Here is a 21,667-nt window from a genome sequence, read left to right on the forward strand (position 1 = left end):
ATCAGCCTATGATCTACAATACTGAGCAATGCTGAATATAAAGCAAACTTGAGTCATATCAAGATTCAACACAGATTCCATCCCTTACAAAGCAACATAATTTACTAAAGCTCTATATTTTTATATAAAAGGAGACATTCTATATTATTATGTAGAGCACACTTGTATTATCTTCTGCTTTAATCCCAAGAACAAGCAACAAGTAGAGGTACTGCATCTGCTGCAAGTAACTAATACAGCAACCGATAAACAAGTGGTGAAAAAGGAGCAGCAACTGCTTCTTCTACTGGCCAGGATAGAATAAATCCAAGTGCTTCAAGAAAAGTGGTTTGCTCAACTGGCAGGCTGCCATAAAAATAAGCACTGACCTCCTTTCCTGTTTGGAGTAATAGATGAAACAAAGTTAAAACAGATTCACCTGCACTTTTTTTCCCTCCCAATTGCTTTCAAGATAAATGTTGGAAGAAGAGCCTCATTGATTCAGAAAACATATATCCTTTTAAGCCCTTCCCTATGCTTATAGGAAAAGGAAATGATTGTACACCATTAGTAATAAACCTAACAGCAGATTGAATAATAATTGGTTGTGTGAATTTTAAAGAAGCCATTATACTATTTCACATACACAAGATGCTAGCAGAGGAAAAAAAAAAAAGGTTAGAAGAATCTTAAATGTTTGAGGAGGGAGTAAAATACCAGGAGATAGCTTGCATTACATTCAGAAGAATAAGCAAACATATAACACAGGCAAGGCATTTTGTTCCAAAGATTAGTCATCATGCTCTGCATCACTTTGCTTGCCAAATGGCAATACAGTACATAAGCTACAGACACGTTACACAAAGTCTGTATTAAGAGCTGTCTGCAGATCAGTGCTCTGCTGTACAAAGCAGTGCAATTCATACACAAACCCACAGGATACTGAAACCAGGACAACTTACTCAGTAACGAGTCCAAACACTAACAAAGTAAAGGGTGAGTCAAGTATGGAAGAGGGGAGGAAGAGAACCAAGTTCTGTCTAGTCATACTCCCCACAGAATACCTTTTTTGTAATCTTATTCTTAGCATTATCATGTTAAAGGTTTTCCACACACTAACATCTTTAGTCAGAATATTGGCACGCAGTGTTCTTTGATTAACACTGGTGTTAGAGCATCCAAGTCAGCAAACACTAACCTTCAACATTAAAAGACCTGGAACACTTAAATATTCAGATGTGTGAGAATATTAGATTAGTAAAATCAATACACTGCAAGGCATTTCTGTAAAATAAATTATGAGAAAATTCATCAGTTTTACATATAAAATGATCCCTTTATTTTTATAGAGTCCCTTTCTTCGTATGAAGTACCTCTTCATAATAACTTGAATCAAATACTAAAAACAGAGCTAGGGTTGAGAGGCATCTCTAGAAGTTGTCTGGTCCAAACCCCCTGTTCAAAGCTGGGTCATCTACAGCAGGTTGCCCATGACTATGTCCAGTCAGGTTTTGATTTGTCTCTAAGGATGAAGACTCCACAAATTTCCAAGGCAAGCTGTTCAAATATTTAACCATCCTCCCAGAAAAAATACTGTTCATGACCTGAGCACTCTCCAAAACAACTCTAACATGAGAAGGATGCTTATGAGTGCTTTCAGTTTCTTTACTCTTTACACATTTATTAAACTACCTGTGAACCGAGCTTTCTGTAGAGTTCTGAAAACAAAGCAGCATCTGCTTCCCTTCTTTGTCGCACAACTATTAAAAAAGAAAAAGTAGATTAAAAATTTGAAAGAAGTGTAACAGTCATGTCTTAACATATACTTGAGGTAAATTATAAAATGCCACCAAGAAAGCTTCATGATGCTGGACTGTTTCATTGTATTTACTTAAACACTGTTTTCATCTTATCTGCATTCCAGCCCTAAGAATTCTTGCAATGCAAGTGATTCAATACAAGTACCTGCTTTTCTTAACTCAATCAAAATATACATTTTTTGTCCTGCTAAAGTCTAGTCTGCCATTCAGTAGATTTAGGGACCTAAGGGACTGAAGACACAATTGAAAGTAGATAATCATTAAAGAATGTTATAAAAACTACATGTGATTGCTCCAAAACTAGAGTGTAATTGTTTCTATTTTAGGCAATAAAATCAAGGAAAAAAGTAGTAATGCCATTTACTGCAAGTCAGGCAGAATTCGAGGGTCACACAACTCTCACGTATTACAAAAATAATAGTCTCAAATCAATGCCAGTTACAGATGTACCTTCTCAGAGGAGACACATCTTCCAACTAAGATTTCTTAAAAAGCTATGTTGCATCAGCAAGAGTCATGTTAAAAGAAAACCAGGACAAAGACATCTGAAGAAACTTCAGCGATAAGAAAAATAGGTATTAAGTGTTAGAAATGTTAATTAGCATCAAATGTCACTGGTAAGTACACTTTGCCAAGAAAGGCATTACTTGTATAGTATCTCCAAAATAAATGTAAAATTGGATGGACATGTATCCAGCTGAAGTTGGGGAGGAGGATGAGAGAGACAGCCCTCTTCAGAAAATTGGCAACAGGCCCAAGGAATACATGCTGTGCTGTCTACAAAGTAGCCAAAGTATGGCAGAAAGTATATATTGCAGATTTCAGTGTTTTGGAGTTGTAGCTAGAGGAATTCTAAAAGGCTTATTTGTCTGTCAGCAAGTCACGGAAGCTCTGCATTAGCAAAAAATACACATGGACCTTAAACCAGTTATAACCACTGACGTCAGTTACCCTAATTCAATCTCTGAATATTCAAAGCTCAAATATCAAGTTTTAATTTCATTAGTACAATTCAAGTAATTGTTTCTGGACATGCTACTGCGCAGCAGAATCTGCTGAAAGCAGTATTGGGCTTTTCAAGAAGAATTCATCACACCCCCTTTGGATACACACAGTGCAACACATGACTCAGAGCAGCAGAGAGCACAATGGAATGGAAATGCAACATCCCTTACAAAGTCATGGTCTGATTTTGATTTAAGAAGGTGGTGGCAGAAAACTTGTAGAGAAACTGAAGGCAAGTCAGGTAAGTCACAAGCCATTCCATCCCAGGATGCTCATTCAGCAAGTTTCACACAGGTGCTCATGAAGTTAATTGTGCCAACATGCAATATTCCTGAAGTGCACATCTCAAAAATATCAGTCTTTTACTCTTCTAAGAAGAACTATGAATTCATAATTTCCAAGTACTATTGAGGTGAATGGAGTGCAGTATTAATTGCTCTTTGTCTTCACAGTGGCTAAGATACAAAGCAGCAAGGAAAGTTTAAGTTGAGTATTCAGAAAAATCTGAGCTGTGAATACAAATAGCCACTCAGGAATATTTACTAGGAAATTAATGGCATTTACATCATGAGATTTTCAGGAAGAAAGCATTAATAATAGATTAGATAACTATCTGTGAGGCAGAGTTGTCCCCTTTTCACAGAAATAACCTGATTAACTTCAAAAAGAACTTTGTGTTTCTAAGAAAGGAACAAGATGCACTTACGTTCTTTCTTGATTTTCTCCGCTACAAGAAATTCATCACGCTCAACAGTGGGAGCAAAATTGCTTCCAATAACTCTCACGGCATACTGAAACTGTTGGGCTGCATCAGCTGAAAGAAAAAGAAAATTCTGTCAGTTAAGTAGAATGCTACAGTTCTATTAAAACTAATTTTAAAAAAAGTGAGACATGAGACTGAATTGCTACGTCTGAAAGCAGCAAAAACATACCCGGCTTAGATCTGATAACGTTGTGCTGCAATTCTCAGGCCCACTTCTAACCAGAGGGCAGTAAAGTCCAGTTTATCATAGTATTAATGTGATATTTCAAACCCACTCACCTGTACACACTCCACAAATAACTGCACCAAACTTTGTAAGTAAGCCCTTCCTATTCTGAGCTGAAAGAGACACTTAGGAGGTCTACCCAGTTACTAGAGAGCATGTGCACATTTAACTGGCTCTGCCCCTCCCCATGGACAGAAATGCTGTGGGACCTGGCACAGACACACAGTTCAGCTCACACACCACAGCAATACACTCATGTTCATCACCTACCCGTGGATCTTCACTCAGATATCCACAACAGTGCTTTTACCAGTTTGCATCTAGGTTTGGTTTTGTTTAAAACAGTTTGAATGGCTTCACCATTTGGTTCAAAGCCAGCTCAGAGATATCAGCATCACACCCTCATGAATAATGTGTATACTAACACAGAGGTCACAAATCAGTGACCTCCTTCCACTGCTTCTTCCCAATGCAGTAATTCTGGTTTTAATCTTGTTGTTAAACAGCACTGTTTTAGTGCAAGTATCTTGCTTTCCGGGAAAACTAACAGTCTGGTAACACCAAGACAGGGCCAGGTCAGTATTAATGCTTCTACAGCATAGTCATATTCCCATTTATCAACCTGAAAATCAAACAATAAGCCTACAGACACGTCAAGTGCCCTCATAAAAGGTCAGACAGATTTTTAATCCTTATCTAGAAACAACTGTAATAACACAAGAAAAAAGGTAATAACACAAGAATATGTCCAAGTGTGCTTGCCACACTTGAATCTTTTTACTTTGGGAAAGAAACCCATCTAAGCAATGCTGGATGCTGTCTGTTCTGTACATAACAATCAAGTGTGCAAATGCATCACATCCTCCTGTGTTTTATATAGTCAGTTCAGCAATCAGCTCTCAGGGAAAACTGCCAAGTAATGCAGCAAAGGTTCAGCCAAGGATGCTGGTCAGGACAAATATGTAAAAAAGGAACAGAAAAATGCAATAAGGTAAAGTACCACTAGAAGATTAGAATATTTTAAGCATTTATCATCTCTTAACTAATTAACTAATGTCTGCAATTAGAAAAAAAGTCGCCTTGGAGATACTAGGAGTCAAATATTGATTAATTGCATTAAAATCTTCAAAAACTTAGGGAAAGAGGTTTGAGATTTGAAAATCACAATGTACTAGATTGTGTTTGAATGCTCTACATTCTTCCTGAATGTCCATTTTATACTGTCATGTACTGTAAATGTCATCCACTGGTCCAACTCCATCAGAATGTAACTATAGAACAGCAAGCATTAACCAATTCACACAAAGAAATACCTCACACAATCAGGAAAACAGTCTGCTCAGACGAAATCATTAACATTTAACAGTATTTGACAATACTGGCCTACAGAAGGAACAAGAGTATTGTTCTATTGTCAGAGAAGAAAATGCCACTATTACTGTAAGGTCACAAATGTCCATGACAAATGCCTCCTCTACTGTTAGCCTAAGCAACCTTTCAACTGCAATAAGGTTTTGAAAAGACAAATAGAAAAATTTAATAGTCCAGTTACCAATGAACTAGGTGTGAAGAGTTAAGTATGAGGAAGCATTTCTGTGTAATTCTTAAGTTTAATGCATGTCATAACAGAACCCAAGATTTCAAAAAGTATTCTGCATGGCGAATTAAAGTCAAATACTGGCACTAAGTTATCCCAAACAGCATATGTTCCATTAATTCCTCAACTATGTACTTGGCAGCAGATAGGAAAAGGGTAAGTTTTTCCTGTAATGGGGAAGTCTTAAGGAAAATCTGTTACCTTCTGTAACAACCTTCTATTTCAACAGCAACCATAGCAAGACTAGTTAAAGCACTGAAACTTAGTATAGCCTTTTCCATACTGCCCTAACAAGGCATCTGAGAAAGATCTCTAGTTGAAAGACTACAATTCCATCCAACAAATCCTGCTTTTTAACCTGTTGCACTACTGAAAACATGGAAAATTGTCTGTTCTTTATACATTGCTGATTTGCACCAGCAATTCAACAGCTCTGTAGCAAGACTGGTTTTCTATTTTATTTAATTCAGATTTTCATGTTTTATTCATATTAAGTCCAGCTTCCTTTTTACAAACAAAATTCCCTGCTGTGGGTGTTTCTTCAGCAGATTATTTCTCATAAATTCATAAAATAACTTCAGTACCTAAAGTGATTAAACATAACTAAATGCAGATGTGTCAGTACAATAAAATTTCACACAGCTTATAACTACCAGGCACATCTAATTGCTTCCCTCCTCAAAGAATCATCATTATGACAGCAGACATACTTTAAATATACAGCCATCTATCTATTTGAACATCCTTCATCAGAAAATGATTACAGCATGACTCTGTTACATAACAGCAAGCTCAATATATCTGATGCAGCTGTCTGAAGGCTAAAGGGGTAAAACAACATTGATCATTGATTTCCAGAGGTCTGATCAGAGCAGACAGAGACAGCCACTTCTCCTCAGACTAGATCCCTTAAGGAATACACACACAATTAATGACTGATAAGCAGCCACACAGCTGAACAGAGAACTGTCACTTGTGAATCACAAGAAAAAATATGAAAATTTTAAAACTGTCTCCTTTGAACAAAGCAACCCATCAATCCTTCAAAGATCTATATTCCACACAGCCATTCAAACTTTCCTACAATGCAGAATTAGAATTGAATTACTTCAAAAGCCAGGTAACAGCACTTTAAAGCTGAAGAAAATACAAGCATAGCACATGAAAAAAGATACACAGAAGCAATGCATAGAAAGAGTCTGGTTGTAAAGAAAGCAAGGAGAAATTGGACTAACGATAAAATTTCAAGGAAAAGTTCACAAGACAAAGAGATAATTAGCCAATTATTACTTGCAAGAAGGCAGCATTTCAGAGGACCTGCTGAAATTCAGCAAGGTTTTGCTATAAAGAAGCTTCTAGCATTACCTATAATTTAGGGAAGTGAATTGAAATTCACTTTATAGTCTTACATATTTCTTTACATAAGGTTGGTTATTGGTCAGTTAAGTTTCCAAAAGCAGGCAGGGAGAAATCCTGAAAAACCTAAGTAGTAATTGAAACTGTTTTTCCAAATCATTGTGAGAAATTGTTTCCTGAAAAGAAGACATTTGGTTATTTAAATATATCTATAAACAACTTCTAAACTATAGGATCATGCTAAACAAAGTTTAGCTAAACCAGTTTCTTTCCTCCTTGAATGAGTTCAAAGATTAGCAAACTCTCCAGACAGCTGTCCATGATCCCAGACAACCATTTTCCTTAAACACAAATACAAAATTATTATGAAACAATTACACTCTAAACTGCATTCAGTGCTGTAGGAATGGTGCCAACCAGGGAAAAATTATTGCTGCAAACTACTTCAGATACAGATGCTGCCAAAAAACACATATTAAAGAAAAAAAAAACCCAAACAACAAATTTCTTTCCTCTAACAGTGTTTGTTGCAAAATTGAGCCAGGAAGAAAAGCTGTAAAACTTTTCACCTTCTCAGACATACCATGAGTACATAGGATGTTTGCCAAGACAGCAACGCTGCTGTATCTCCTCTGTTTTACTCATATCAGATGTTCTACACTACTATGAAATATTACCTGGGGAAAAGGGCAATTGCAGTAACACTGCATATAATGATAAACTAGAAGACTCATCTCAAAAGCCATTAGCACTACTATTTTGTTCTTGAGGAGAATCTATGAGCATTGTGAGCAAAACTGCCTGTTCCAGCAGAAAACACGGGGTTTGAAATGTGCAGTTCTAGGCCCAGCCTGGTTATGACATGCAAGGTGTTGCACTGGGTTGAGGCAATCCCAGACACAACTGCAGACAGGCAGAAGCCATTGAGAGCAGCCCTGTGGAAGGACTTGGGAGTTCTCATGGATGCAAAGCTGGACATGAGGCAGCAATGTGCGCTTGCAGCCCAGAAGGCCTGATACCCATCTTGGCTTGCATCAGAAGAAAGGTGGCCAGGAGGTCAAGGGAGGTGATTCTCTCTTTTACTGTGGCCTCATGAGATCCCACCCTGCAGTGCTGCATCCAGCTTGGGGGTGCCCAGCACAAAAAGACTTGGACCTGTTAGGAGCAGGTCCGCTGGAGGTCACAAAGATGGTCAAAGGGCTGGAGCACCTCTCCTGTGGAGCCAGGCTGAGAGAGCTGGGGTTGTTCAGCCTGGAGAAGAGAAAGCTCTGTGCAGAGACCTTATTGTGGCCTTCCAGTACTTAAAAGGGATTATAAAAAAGAGGGAGAGCGACTTCTTGCATAGACAGATAGTAATAGGACAAGGAGAAGAAACAATTTTAAAATAAAAAGGAGACATTTAGACACCATGCTAGGTAGAAATTTTTTACAGTGAGGATGGTGAGACACTACAGCAGACTGCCAAGAGAAGTTGTGGATGTCCTGTCCTGAAAGTGTTCAAGGCCATGTTGGATGGGTTCTGAGCAACCTGGTATAGTGGTAGGTGTCCCATCCCATGGCAGCAGGGTTGGAACTAGATGACCTTTAGGGTACCTTCCAAATGAAGCCTTTCTATGACTCTATAAAGTATTACTGAAAAAAATTAATTTTACATCAGTCTTCTGATTTAGTCAACTATCTTAAACTTCTCTTCTGTTGATGAAAATTTTAGTTGAAGCATTTTAAATTTATTGTTAATGAATTGTTTTTCTACTCTCCAGACTCCTTTCCCACAAAGGAAAATAAATCAACAAAGCACAAAATAAAGCCCAAGCCACACACACTCCCTTATCTTTCCTTACTTAGAAGTTGTCCACAAACTTTGATGCACAGCACAGGAAACGTAAGTATTTTTAAATTCTGTTAATATGGCTGGCTCTTGTTGCATTGCTAGTAAACAGATTTGACTACTGTCCCACTGGACTATCAACAACTCTGTCATAATCTTTTCAGAACTTTCCTTCACTGGGAATTTTTGCCTCTTTTGCAAACTCCCATCTGCTCTGTTATCAGCATAGGTAAAACTCCCTCCATATGACCTTTTGAATGAAGACTATGCTTTTACCCAGACATGAAATTTTAACATCTACTCCAATAATTCAGAGTTTAAAACACCAAAATCAAATAGCAATAACAAAACTGCCCCTGACACTCTAGAGATTAAATTGAGGCCACAGTATGGACTTCAGGTAGCAAACTGCTCCCCAATGACTGAAATACTACTTAACTTTCTAGAGCATGCACACCTCCAATAGTACTTTGGCACACAAACATCTGCTTAGCTTTCAAACTCAAATAGATTTAGCTTGAATATTTACAGCAATACCATTTGTTTCCATTGGAGGCACTAAGAGTTCTTAGAGTTTTAAGATTACCAGGAGGTTTGTGAAAGACAGCTAAGAGCAAGAAGTTCTTTGTCAGAAGGACTAAAATCACTGTCCAAACAGGGGCATGTGACCCTGTATAACTGCTGGAGCATACACAGGGGAGGAAAAGAAAATTATAGAAACTACTGCACAGGTGAGCAAGCCCCCTGCAAGATCAGGTGTAAGTATAAAAATGAGTGGATAGCCTGGAAAAACACAGAAGATAATATAAAGCCATGCAGTAATTCTTAGACATTATGAGAACATGTGGAAGAGAGAGGTCAGCAGCAGCTCCACCTGCAGGGGCAGAGACTCCAAACTAATCCCAGTGGCTGACTGCAGAACCACAGCACCACACAAAACTTGATGCCTCTCCTTGAGGACTGGCTAGAGCACAGCAACAGAAAGCTTTCAAACACTAGTTTTAGGAAAAGAAAAGTTCAGGTAGATAATTTTTAAAAAACCAAAACAAACAAACACCTAAACAGCTCTTCCACATAACTCAGCAGACCTTGTAATGAATTTCTCAGAGGCAGAACTCTTTTGCAAAACAAGTAAATCCCAGTAACTAGGCCTATGCAGCTGAGTGATTCTGGAAACAAAGCAAGACCTCCACTTAGGGGATGATCCCAAAAGGGAGAAGAGAGAGAAGATGGCTCCACCACTGAGAGCCTGAAGTCATAGTCCATCAAACCACAAATTCACTTCAACATAAATCTTTAACTAGCAGAGAAGGTGGAAGTCTTCTAAGGCCATCACAGGCAGAAGCAAAAAATTCCTTGATGAGAGTTTATGCAAGACTTCAGGCCAGGGACTGCACAATGTAGACTTGGAAGGAGAGTAAGCCCACCTTAGCCTAAAGTGAACAATTACCACATAAACGTTATAAAAACAGAACCCTTCATCTCCTCCTCCAGCTGCAGCTTCCTCACAAACAAAGCAACACATAAGTGCTGGCAAGGAACAAAGGGAGAACAAAAATTCTCAAGTAGAAACTCAGGGAATGCACAGGCAGGAACAACCATTAAATCATCGAACATCAATCCCTTCATTATTTACCAATTAAATTTCACTTAATTTCATCAGCACCTTTATTTCACATTCACAGCAGGTTAACTACACAAGTGGTTTAAGATGGATGTTTTCAGCTTCCTGTTTTGAATTGCTAGTAGAGATTTCTCTACTAAATTTAAAGATCTCTTAAGTGTCTAAGGTTTTTTGTCCCTAAACTCCGTAGGAGTACTTTAACATCATAAATTACTTTCCAAAGACTAAACTAATAACACTTGCAAAGTTTGCTTCAAAAAAGAGAATGTGCATATACAAAGCAGCCTAACTTTACCATACACAAGGGGCAGAGAAGCTGCACATGAACCACTAACCACACACTAATACATGACTTCAAACTTATCCTGTGCTGAAAGGAACAGGAATTACACTGAAAAACAACAAGATGCTAAACAGCTTGTCCAGTGGGTTCCTTACCGCCTTCAGATACATGCATCTTCCTCAACACAGAGGATGCTAATGCTAACAAAAATCTTTCATTGCCTTTTATGTATTCCTTGGACATAGATATCAAGAGGGGGTGGGGGAAAAAAACACTACACAGGTTTCATGACTGAGACTTCGACAGAATTTTTGATTTATCAGTCTCTGCATTTGAAGTCTATAGCTGAGCTAACACATGTATTTCAGTTGACTGCTCGAAGGGAAATCCTGTCTCAGAAGGCTGAAGTTTCAGTGCTAGCATCCCTCCTAACAAAGGAATAAAGAGCAGGGTAAGAACAGGCTTCCCATCTGTCATATGCATAAAAACATGGGTGATAAATGTGGCAGACAACCCAGGTTTTTTTTAGCTGTCACTTCAAAGAAGTCTCAGATAATCCTCAAGTGCGCAGATGAGCAGACTACAGGTTGCACACAGAAACTTACTGTGATTTTGGCCAAAATTTCCACCTTCATTAGTTAAACACAGAAAGGATTATAGTTACATTATCAGAATCCCAATGCACATAAACAGGTTCAACATTTTAAAAACATAAAAATACCCAGATCTCTTCCATGTTTTTGCACATACTGCTTGTAAATAAAATTATTATTCCAGTCAGGAGATACAGAGAGGTATCGACACTATGACTTCAAAAAACAGCTAGATAATAAGTTGCTACAAGTGAGCCATCTCACCTCAATGCTCATACTTCAGCTGATACTCAGAAGTTTCCATTTCTGTTCTCATGCTCTGTTTAACTTTTCAAAGTATCACAGACCTAGATAACACTAAGAAACAAGCTTAGATTGAGTTTAGATTAGATTCCAAATATAAAAAAGAGTCATGAAAAAAACAGGACTAGACATTATAGAAATAATGTCCTTGAAAATGCATCCACTACAGCAATATAATTTATTTCCCCATTCTCTTAAAATTTATTTTTGGAAATAGAACTAGTAACTAATACAATAATTTGAGATTTCTGGTAGCAAATGTTTGAAATACTCTTAAACAAGAACACACACCAATTGTATCAGAAAAAAAAGTTTCCAAAGAATGCTAAAGGCAAGAAAGAGCTTTAAAACTAGAGCTAGAAGAGCACCTTAGAATTGTAGTCTGACGTGAAGTACCCTTTGAAATAGTTAAAACACCTGCTACAAGAAACATGTGGTAATAGAAGAACACAAGAAGAATTAAACAGTCTAGAAGCTACTGCTGATTTGGTGGACATAGAAGAGGAGAAATTTGCTATATCCTGATAAAATCTTATAACAGGAATTTCTGATACAGAAATACTATAGATTCTGGGAAAAAAATACTGCCTTGCAGAAGACTTAAAAATGCAATGGAGAAAGAAAAGATTTTGAAAAACAAAACACAGCAATCAACAGCTGTTGATCATAGAATTATTTGATTGAAAAACACACTTAATATCTTAAGAGTTACATGGAGTGTTTTCTGTGAAGGAGTCCCTACTCAACAGTTCAGTGAAGACAAAGATTCCAATTTCCTACCAACTTTACCAAGGTTCTCAGATGAATCACAGAATCACAAAATGGTTTGGGCTGCATGGGACCTTCAAAGACCATCTAGTCCACTTCTGACATGGGCAGGGACATGTTTCACTTGATCAGGTTGTTCAAAACCTCATTCAAATCTGGTCTTGAACACTTCCAGGGATGGGATTCACAACTCCTCTGAGCAACCTGTTCCAGTGCTTCACAACGCCAACTGTAAAAACTTCCTTCTCTGTGTCCAATCTAAACATACTCTGTAATTGTTTAAAGCCATTACCCCTTGTTCTGTCACTTTAGGCCTTGGTAAAACACGTCTTTCTTATAAGCCCTCTCTAAGGACTGGAAGGCCACAGTGAGATCTCTGAGCGGAGCCTTCCCCAGGCTCAACAACCCCAACTCTCTCAGACCGGCTTTGGAGGAGAGGTGCTCCATTCCTCTCACCATTTCCATGGCCCTCCTCTGGACCTGCTCTAATACATCCACATCCTTTCAGAACTGGGGACCCCAGAGCTGGATACAGTACTGCAGATGGGGTCTCACAAAAGCAGAGCAGTGAGGGAAGAATCACTGCTCTCTACCTGCTGTCCTTGCTTCTTTTTAAGGAGCTCAGAATATGCTGACCTTCCAGGATGCACATTACTGCCTTATGTCCAATTTTTCATCCACTCCCCATGTCCTTCCCTGCAGGACTGCACTCAATCCACTCATCCCCCACTCTCTACAGATATTGGGGATTGCCCTGACCCAGGGGCAGAACCTTGAGGTTCACACAGGTGTGTTTCTCAAGCCTGTCAAGGTCTCTCTGCATGGCACTCCCTTCCCTCAGCACATCACCTGAACTGCTCAGCTTGCTGTCATCTGCAAACCTTCCAAAGGCACTCTCAAGCCCACTGTCTATGTTATTAATAAAGATATTGATCATTGTCAATCCAATACAGACTTCTGAGGGACACCACTTCCTACTGATCTTCATTTTGACATTGAGACAGTGACTACAACTCTTTGGATGTGGCCATGCTGCCAGTTTCAGTTTCTCATTCACCAAACAGTTCATCCATTAAACCCATAGCTCTACAGCTGAGAAACAAAGATGGGGTGTGAGACCATGACATGCTGTCTGCAACAGATGGAAACAAAGTCTGAGAAACAGACTTTGTTTATCTGTATATCTGCACCTTGTTACATACTTTCTAGATTTCTCAGATAGCAATAATCCACATGTAGGCCATGTTCTAAAAATTTTTTACAAGTAATGCTCAAAAGTTAGGTACTATCCTGGAAATATCTAAAGGGATTTGTCAGAAGAAAGGGGCATGGAGAGAGAAAAGAATAAGGGACTTAACAGCCATTACAAGTAAGGGAGAAAGTAATCTCTCATTCAAGAAAAAAGATGCATTAAGAGCTTCTGCATGAGTTTCTCTAGTGAGCCATGCGGATAAACAGAGCAACTTAAAAAGGAGACTCAGCAGATGCATGCCTTCCTTTCCACCCCTCCGACTACCTACTAAAAACAGTCTTCGCCTTGACTGCAAGGGAGAAACTTACGCAAACAGACAAGAGATTCATTCCCCTGCTGGAGGCTCACAGCAGCACCAACACACCGAGACCTGTAGCGGACCTGGCGCGCGTCAATGGCTCCACTCGAGCGGGCACCGGCGGGAGGCGGAGGTTCCTCAGCCCGTACACGGAGCCCCGTTTCGCCCAAACACCCCGGCACCGGTGCCCCGCTCCCCGAAGAGGAGAGCGCCTTCAGGGGCCGGCCAAACGCCCCGAGGGAGCCGGAGGAGGAGGGCACGGAGCCGTGTCCGGCCGCCTCCCGCCGCAGGGCTCCGGCTCGCAGGGCCGCTGCCGTGCCCGGCCGGCCCCTCAGCACTGCCCGGGCTGCCGCCCCCGGGCCGGGAGGCCCCCGACGCTCCCTGACGAGGGGCCCGGCACCTCTCCAGCCCTGCCGGAGCAGCCCCCGCGGGCTCCGAGCGCTGCCGGCGGGGGAATGGAGGGGGGACGCCGTTACCTTCGCTCTTGCCCAGGATGCGGCAGCACAGGCTCTGCAGCAGAACGTTGGGCGATTTTTGGTCCGGAGTCGCCATCGCCGCGCGGGAGGCAGGAGGTGGCGCGGGGGCCGGGAGCGGGCGGCAGAGCCGGAGCACGGCGGAGGGAAGGAGGGGGCGAGGACGCGCCGCCCGGTCGGCGGCGCAGGGAGCAGGCGGCACCTCCCGCTCCCGCCTACGGCGCCATTTTCACGGGACCCGCCGAAAGCCGCAGCCGCGGCCGCGCACCCACCCACAATGCCCCGCGCGGCGGTTCCGGGGCAGGCGCCGCCCCCGCGGGCAGGCCCGGGGCGGGAGCGGCCGGCGGGACCTGCCCCGGTACCGGCACCTCCGTGCCCGGGAACGGCTCTCAGCAAGCCCCAGGGGCTCTGAAATCATGTTCCATCAATGCACACATTCACTGCAACACGGCTCTTCTGCCGAGTGTAGGAGGTGGAGGCCTCCTCAGGCCTTGGCGGGCAGCAGCGAAAAAGTCCTTGATGGAGTGCTGACAGAGGGCTTCAAACGTGGGGCTGCACAATGTAAACACGGATGCAGAGTAATTCTCTTGCCAAAATAGGTTCTTTCCTTGGTGTGCTAGAGGACAATACGCACAGAGTCGAGGTATTTGATTTATTTACAGTTCTCGGCTGAAAAGGGGTGCTGGGTGGCAGATTCACAAAGCCAGCATCCCAACTATCAAAACTTTTTACTCATTATACATTTTAGTAAACAAAAGAATTAGTATTTATTGGCTACAAGTTATGTAGTTCTCTTCCTAATTAGTATTCTATCTTCTATTAATGATTCCATTGCTTCTCATCGTTATTAGTCCACATTCCCATTCTTTATCTTCTTTTGAGTCAGTGCCCGTGAGTCGGGTCACAATCTCGTCCTGTCAGAATTACTTTTTAACCCAGTCAGACCTGATTTCAGCACAGTTGCTGAATTGGCTTTGTTATTTACTTCTTGATCTTGAAAGTTCTGCTAGACGTCCTTGTGACATCTAAATTCTGCATTCTTTGTGTCCACCATCAGTGGTATATCCTTTGTCTCAAGTTTTGTTAACCTCCCCCTGGTCTGAGATCATTGAAACATATCGAGCCCTAAGCCTTTACAAAGCAATTCTTCCAACAACTAATTTGTCTTTCTAACACCTGGACATCACTTACAGCTTTTTAGTTGCTCTTGTTTCACAGATTAAATCTCCTTTTCTTGTTGTCGTTTAGGCTTGAAAGTATACAAATATCAAACATCAGAGAACACACTTTCTTCAGAAATATTTACATATTCCATATTTTGCAACAATCTCACATTAGCTGTAAGTACAGACATCCTCACAAGTGCTGAAAAGGAACACAGCCAAGAACAAAAATTCTGAAGTACCAACTGAGGGAACATACATGCAGAAACAACCATTAGATTGTTGAAACTCAATTATTTTTTGTTATTTACCCATTTGATTTTGCCCAATTACATCACTACCTTATGTTTTACATTCAAAGCGGGATAACTACACAAATGGTTTAAGATGAGGATTTTCACCTTGTTAGGAATTTTTACTAGAAATTTCCTGACTAAATTTGAAGATCTCACAGGTATCTAAGGCTTTTGCCCCCAAACTCCCTAGAAGTAATTGTACACGGTGAATTAGTTATGGGCAGGTCAGGTTCACTTACTGCCCCCAGAGAAGAGCGGGCCCTGGGGTGGCTGCACTTCCGTGATGTGCTGCCTTGGGGATCAAGGCTCATTTGTGGCTTTTCCACACGAAGTGATGATGAAGCAGGGTGGGTCTGGAAAAATGTGTGAGGATGCTGCACCCACGTGAGCATGTCCTGCTGTGCAGCTGGCTGTCCTCAGTCCCTGCAGAGGGCCTGGGCTCTGGCTGTGGGGCAGCCTGGGGACCAGGGACAGCACAGTCACAGCTGGTCTGTGCTGCTGCCTGGGACCTGCTCTGTCACCATGATATTTTCTGAAAAATCCCTTTGCCAGGATTTTTCTCCTGAGAAGCCTCAGAAAAGAAATGTAAATAATTATCTGATTGCTTCAGAATGTGGTCTGGAGATTGTTTACCAACAGGTGCATCTTTGATTGGTTCCATGTGAATTGTTTTAATTCAATAACCAATCACAGCCAGCTGTGTCGGACTCTCTGAGTCTGGCATGGGTTTTTATTATTCATTCTTGTCTAGCCTTCTGATGTCTCCTTTTTCTTGAGTATAGTTTTAGTATATAATTTTCTTTTAATATATAATATAATATAATATAATATAATATAATATAATATAATATAATATAATATAATATAATATAATATAATATAATATAATATAATATAATATAATATAATATAATATAATATCAGCCTTCTGAGAACTTGGGAGTCAGATTCTTATCTCTCACCTCGTCCTGGGGACCCTCACAACACCACAACAATTGGTGACCACAGTGCTCCGCAGGCTTGTCACCCCTAACACAGACTCTGATGTTACCAGGTGTGAGTTTCTGAGTTCCATCTCTTCAGTAAATTCATGCTGTGTCCAGCCCAAAATACATTCATAGGAAATAGTTATTATCCTTGCATAACCTGTTCAGGGTGATTGGAAATGCTGCAGCAGCAGCAGCCGGGTGGGCTTGGTGCACTGCTGGCCATGGACAAATTCATTCCTGCTGTGCAGCACATGGTTTTCTGAGAGCTCCAGTTGGCTTCATTGTCTCCATAGCCACAATTTTGTTTGTATGCTTTCTATAGGCACGTACACATGGCCTTTCATTATGGGAACATTACAGATGTAAACATCAGCTCATTGCTAGCATTACTGCTAGAAACAAATCAGTGGCAAGCCAAGAACTGAAACACATTAAGGATGTGTGGCAAGTCATTGCTTGGAATATTCTAGTAGAAACCTTCATAGTCTCATCACTCACACTATAACTCTTCAGTTCTTCGTGATACATTGTTTAGATTCTTTTACTTCTTTTTTTTTTTGAGAAGTAAAATATGATAACTTTATCCCATGTAAATATGGGTTGTAAGCTCAATTTTTCATAGTTCTGAAATAAAGACTTCAAAGATGTTGTGAGCTTTACTTTTTTTTTTTTGTACTGAACAGCAGAAGAGTCTCTGTTCCATTTTTCTGCCCAAAGCAAACACAGTTCTGCTACAAAGGGCTGGTGACTCACCACTGCTGCTAGTCACTTCAGATTTAGATTCCACCATGGAAGGTGTTAATCTAGCAAGCAGCAAATATGGTTCTCACATGAGGCAAAAAAATAACTTTGGCAATTATATCTGGAAGTGGTATTCCTTTATAAAACCTTAACATTCCAAGGGAATCCAGTCACTCACAAATATCCTGTTACTGCTTTTAAGTGGATATTACTTACTGGTCACACTAGTTCATTTTAACTAAGGCAATTGTGTCACTGGTCTGAAATCAGAACACATTACAGAGCAGCACGATGAGAATGTGCCATTGAAATGGGTGCACTCAGGCCTCCTGCAAGCAGCAGTACAAACACAAACCTAAGCTTTTCAAATTCAGCATGCTGTGTTATGCTTCTGAAGAAGTGTGATAGCCAGCCATTCTGTTACATTACTGACAATGTATTCTCTCATTTCTAGTCTCTTTTTCCTAAGGAAATGAGGCTTAATGCAGTTATTCTGTATGTCAGTGCCTCCTCATAGCTCCTGGATCTCATCATCAAGTTTAAACAAATTCAGCAGAGGGATAGAGTTCTTAAGGATTTTAGTAAAATTTAATGGAATTCAGCAGCTGAGAGTACTAAGGCCTAAGTCAGTCCCCCCTTGAAAAGAAAGGTAAGAACTTAGATCTCTCTGCTGTGTTTGCCCTTAGCAAAGGAGCTCATTGGTGTGCACACACCCTGGGCAGGTAGACACATCCTAGCTCTGAGCCACTTACAGTACCAGCTTTGCTTGCCCAGCCTGATGGATGGATGATTTAAGAACTGAAGGGACAGAGAACTCTGGAAATAATGTGGAAAGTAGTCAGAAAGAGACAAGAGGGATGGAAAATGGAGAGAAACTAAGCTTCGTTAGTGTCACTCCTCACAGACCTCCTTGCTTTTTTTGTAATGGAAAGAATGAATCCTAAAATCCTGTTTAGAAATGCTAATTCTGATAAAGCAGGTTGCTAGCACATGCAGCTTATTGTGGTTTTACCAACTCTGGTACAAGGATGATTGCTTAAATCAGCTTAAAAAATCTCATTACCAATGAGAAAGAAAAAATATAAACTATTTTCTTACTATATAGCTATAAGCTTGGTTCACCTTGCTGCTTGGTCTCTCAGCATTCGACAATAAAAAAAAGTTATATTGCTGCTCAGATTTCTCACAGTACAGAACGTTCATCAGTTAGCAGAGTTAAATGTGTGCTTTTAAAATTATGATAGTGTCTTACAAGAAAATCAGTTCATCCTTAGAAGGTTAAAGGGACTTGTGTTTCAGATCTGCTACTTAAAGATCGTATTTCTGATAGTAAATAGCTTTATAATGAAAGAACATGCAATGAGATCCAGCAGGAGGTGGAAGCTGAAGCTTGCCAAAGTAAGGCTAGAAACAAATGACAGTTTTAATTCAATAAGGATATTCACTCACTAAGATAGATGTTTAAAATCATGGCACTTTATTCATATCTGAAACATTTTAAATCACCCTTCTGGTACAGGCCTAGTGACCAGATAGGAACTGACATGGGAGCTACTGAGTTGCAGTTCCATTCTGCACAAGATCAGTCTGCAGGGTATCATTGTCCCTTTTAATCTTAAATCATCTAAATCTAATCAACAGTACTAAGCAAAAAAAAATTATCCTTACAAAAAACCTAAAGGTTAATTGTGCTGGTTTTGTGAACTCTTCTTTGGTTATGCCTACAGGGCACAATACCTTAGACAGCTCTTGCTGTTCATGGGGCACACCAAAATCAGTAGGGAATAATTTTTTACACCTCCAGCATTTCAATGAGCTGGACAGACTTTTTTATGTGTCATGTAGCCAATGTTAAGAATTAGAGTGGCTGGAAATAGGGATGGATACTGTGTGTGCCTTAGTTAGCATATGGCAGCCCTGGAAGTACAGCAGCTGGGCCTCTTCTGGCTCCAGCACCATGTGGCTTCTGCCCCTAAGCATGTATTTTCCACATAGGCAATCTCATAATGGCCTAGAGCCCTGCTATGCTGAGTCTGCAGCATTAAAAGGGTATTAAACAGATCTCATTTTTGAAAGGCCATATGTTTTAGGATTACGTTCTGTGACTCAGTTTCAGATGCATGTCCCTGTGCACAAGTGGGGCTCAGATGAAGAGAGCGTTTAATCCAGTTTAACCCTCCTGCTCATGTTAGTTCTGCATTGCAGCCTATTTGTTGTGACTGTCACAATATTACTACCACCTCTCCATTTTCAAATCCTTCACTTCAGCTGTTCCCCTGTTGACTCAGGAGCCTGAGTACATTATGGAATGGAATGTAACTTTCATATACTTACAGAAAGTCTACTGAATCGGTGTTATTCTATCAAAAAAGAAACTTGTGTTTCCCAATACTTAAAGAGAGGCCAGAAATTATGATTTAAGCTATATTAGAGCAAAACAAAGAACATTTTAATTTTTTTCTTTGGGATTTTTATTCAATACTTATAATAACAGTTTTCGATCACAGAATCACAGAATGGGTCAGGGTGGAAGTGGTCATCTGGTCCAACCTCCCTGCTCAAGCAGGGTCATCCTGGATCATTTGGCACAGGATTGTGTCCAGGCAGTTCTTCAATATCTCCAGTGAGGGAGACTCCACATCCTCTCTGAGCCACCAGCTCCAGTGCATGGTCACCCACACAGTAAGGAAGTTCTTCCTCATGTTCAGGTGGAACTTCCTGTGCCTCAGTTTTTGCTCACTGCCTCTTGTCCCATTGCTTGGCAGCCGTGAGCAGAGCCCGGCTCCATCCTCTGACACCTCCCTTCAGACACTGACAGACACTGACAGAATCCCCTCTCAGGTGTCTCTTCCCAAGGCTGAACAGCCCCAGCTCCCTCAGCCTTTCCTCACAAGAGAGATACTCCAGTCTGTAACCACTCTGAAGCCCTCTGCTGGACCTGCTCCAGGAGCTCCATGTCTCTCTAGTTCTGAGGAGCCCAGAACTGGACACAGCGCTCCAGATCAGCCTCACTAGGGCTGAGTAGAGGGGCAGGATCTAGATGAATAACATTAATTATCTAGATTAATAATCCTCCTCTCCTATAAAATGGAAGTAGTATTGATGTTTTGCATCTTGGGACAGTTGTCTTTCTTCTGCTGGTGCTTTGGCTATCTGAGAAGTTTCATTTTTTTCCTGTACTCTTTAGTCATAAACAGAATTCCTTTCCAACAGGAAGATACACAGACAGATGCACATTGAAGCCCACTCCATATTAAATGCTATTGATCCCACAGGGGTAGACACCATTATACATCTTTCCAAAGAACCATGTAGCTGCAGCCAGCAAAAAGATTCCAACAAGCTCAGTAAAACTACCTGACATTTTCTTAGTCCTGTGCTGTCATATCACAGTCATGTTACATATATGATGTTTCATTAAAAAAATCACATCAAATCATCTTCTGCCAGCAAGTGATTCCATACAAATATTTTGCAAGAACACTTCTATTTTGTCAAAACTCCCTAAAATACTGTCAAAATATTTTTGAAAGTTAAAGCAACTTTATGACAATTATTTAATTTTAAAAATCAGAGCAATAATTTTGGAAGGGAGCCCGGAATGAAGCCCTGTAATAAAACTGAGTTAATATTTCTAAATATATATATTTCATTTTTAATAGATCATCAGCTTTTCAATAGGAGTTTTGACCATATCTGGCTTCAGTATTTTAAAGCAAAAATTTTTTATCTTTATCAGCCCTAGAAAAAGGTGTGTGTGGGGAAACTGTCAAAATAAGAATAAAAAAATAGAATGTAGCAAACCAGTAAAAAAAGATGTGCTAATGTATTTGTAAGGATATTATTTCTATAAATGTGATAATATCACTAGGCAAGCATAACTCATTAAATACAGCATAAGTCAATAATAAAGCTCTACAAAGCATTGTGATACTATACAAGCAGGAATGACAAAATAATTGGCATTTTCAGATTTTTTTTTTTTTTGGTGGCTGTTTATTTCACTTTAAAGCAATAAAGTCAGAGTTGGGGGTTTTACAGTATTATTTTATTTTAAGAACCTTACTTTGTTTACTCATTTCCCCAGGCATATATTTCTCATTCCAGTAGCAACTCATCGTGCCCATGTGAGCTGAAAGCCTCAAGGACAAGATTTGGGTTTTTCCTTACATCACAAGGAAGAAGAGAAAGTAACCTGTTGGCAAAGGACGAACCAACGGAGGAACCAACCATGTGCTTTTGTTTTAAATATCAAAAATATTCATGAACTGATAAGCAAATGTCATCTTGTGATTGTACCTGAGCTAGCT

General features: G+C 40.3%; 1 protein-coding gene across 1 annotated transcript in view; it reads right to left on the bottom strand.

The window, feature by feature from the left end:
- TUBGCP3 (tubulin gamma complex associated protein 3) overlaps positions 1-14,395 on the bottom strand; it is a 48,900-nt gene extending 34,505 nt beyond the window's left edge. Inside the window, exons 1-3 of the mRNA XM_036383444.2 lie at positions 14,172-14,395; positions 3,511-3,618; positions 1,672-1,739 (exon numbers count right to left, since the gene is read on the bottom strand). Coding sequence (XP_036239337.1) covers positions 1,672-1,739; positions 3,511-3,618; positions 14,172-14,247 — 252 coding nt within the window. The 5' untranslated portion in view covers positions 14,248-14,395. The remainder of the gene's footprint in view (positions 1-1,671; positions 1,740-3,510; positions 3,619-14,171) is intronic.
- Positions 14,396-21,667: the final 7,272 nt, after the last annotated feature.

The sequence above is a fragment of the Molothrus ater genome, chromosome 2 (genome assembly GCF_012460135.2).
Source record: "Molothrus ater isolate BHLD 08-10-18 breed brown headed cowbird chromosome 2, BPBGC_Mater_1.1, whole genome shotgun sequence".
Taxonomy (NCBI): domain Eukaryota; kingdom Metazoa; phylum Chordata; class Aves; order Passeriformes; family Icteridae; genus Molothrus; species Molothrus ater.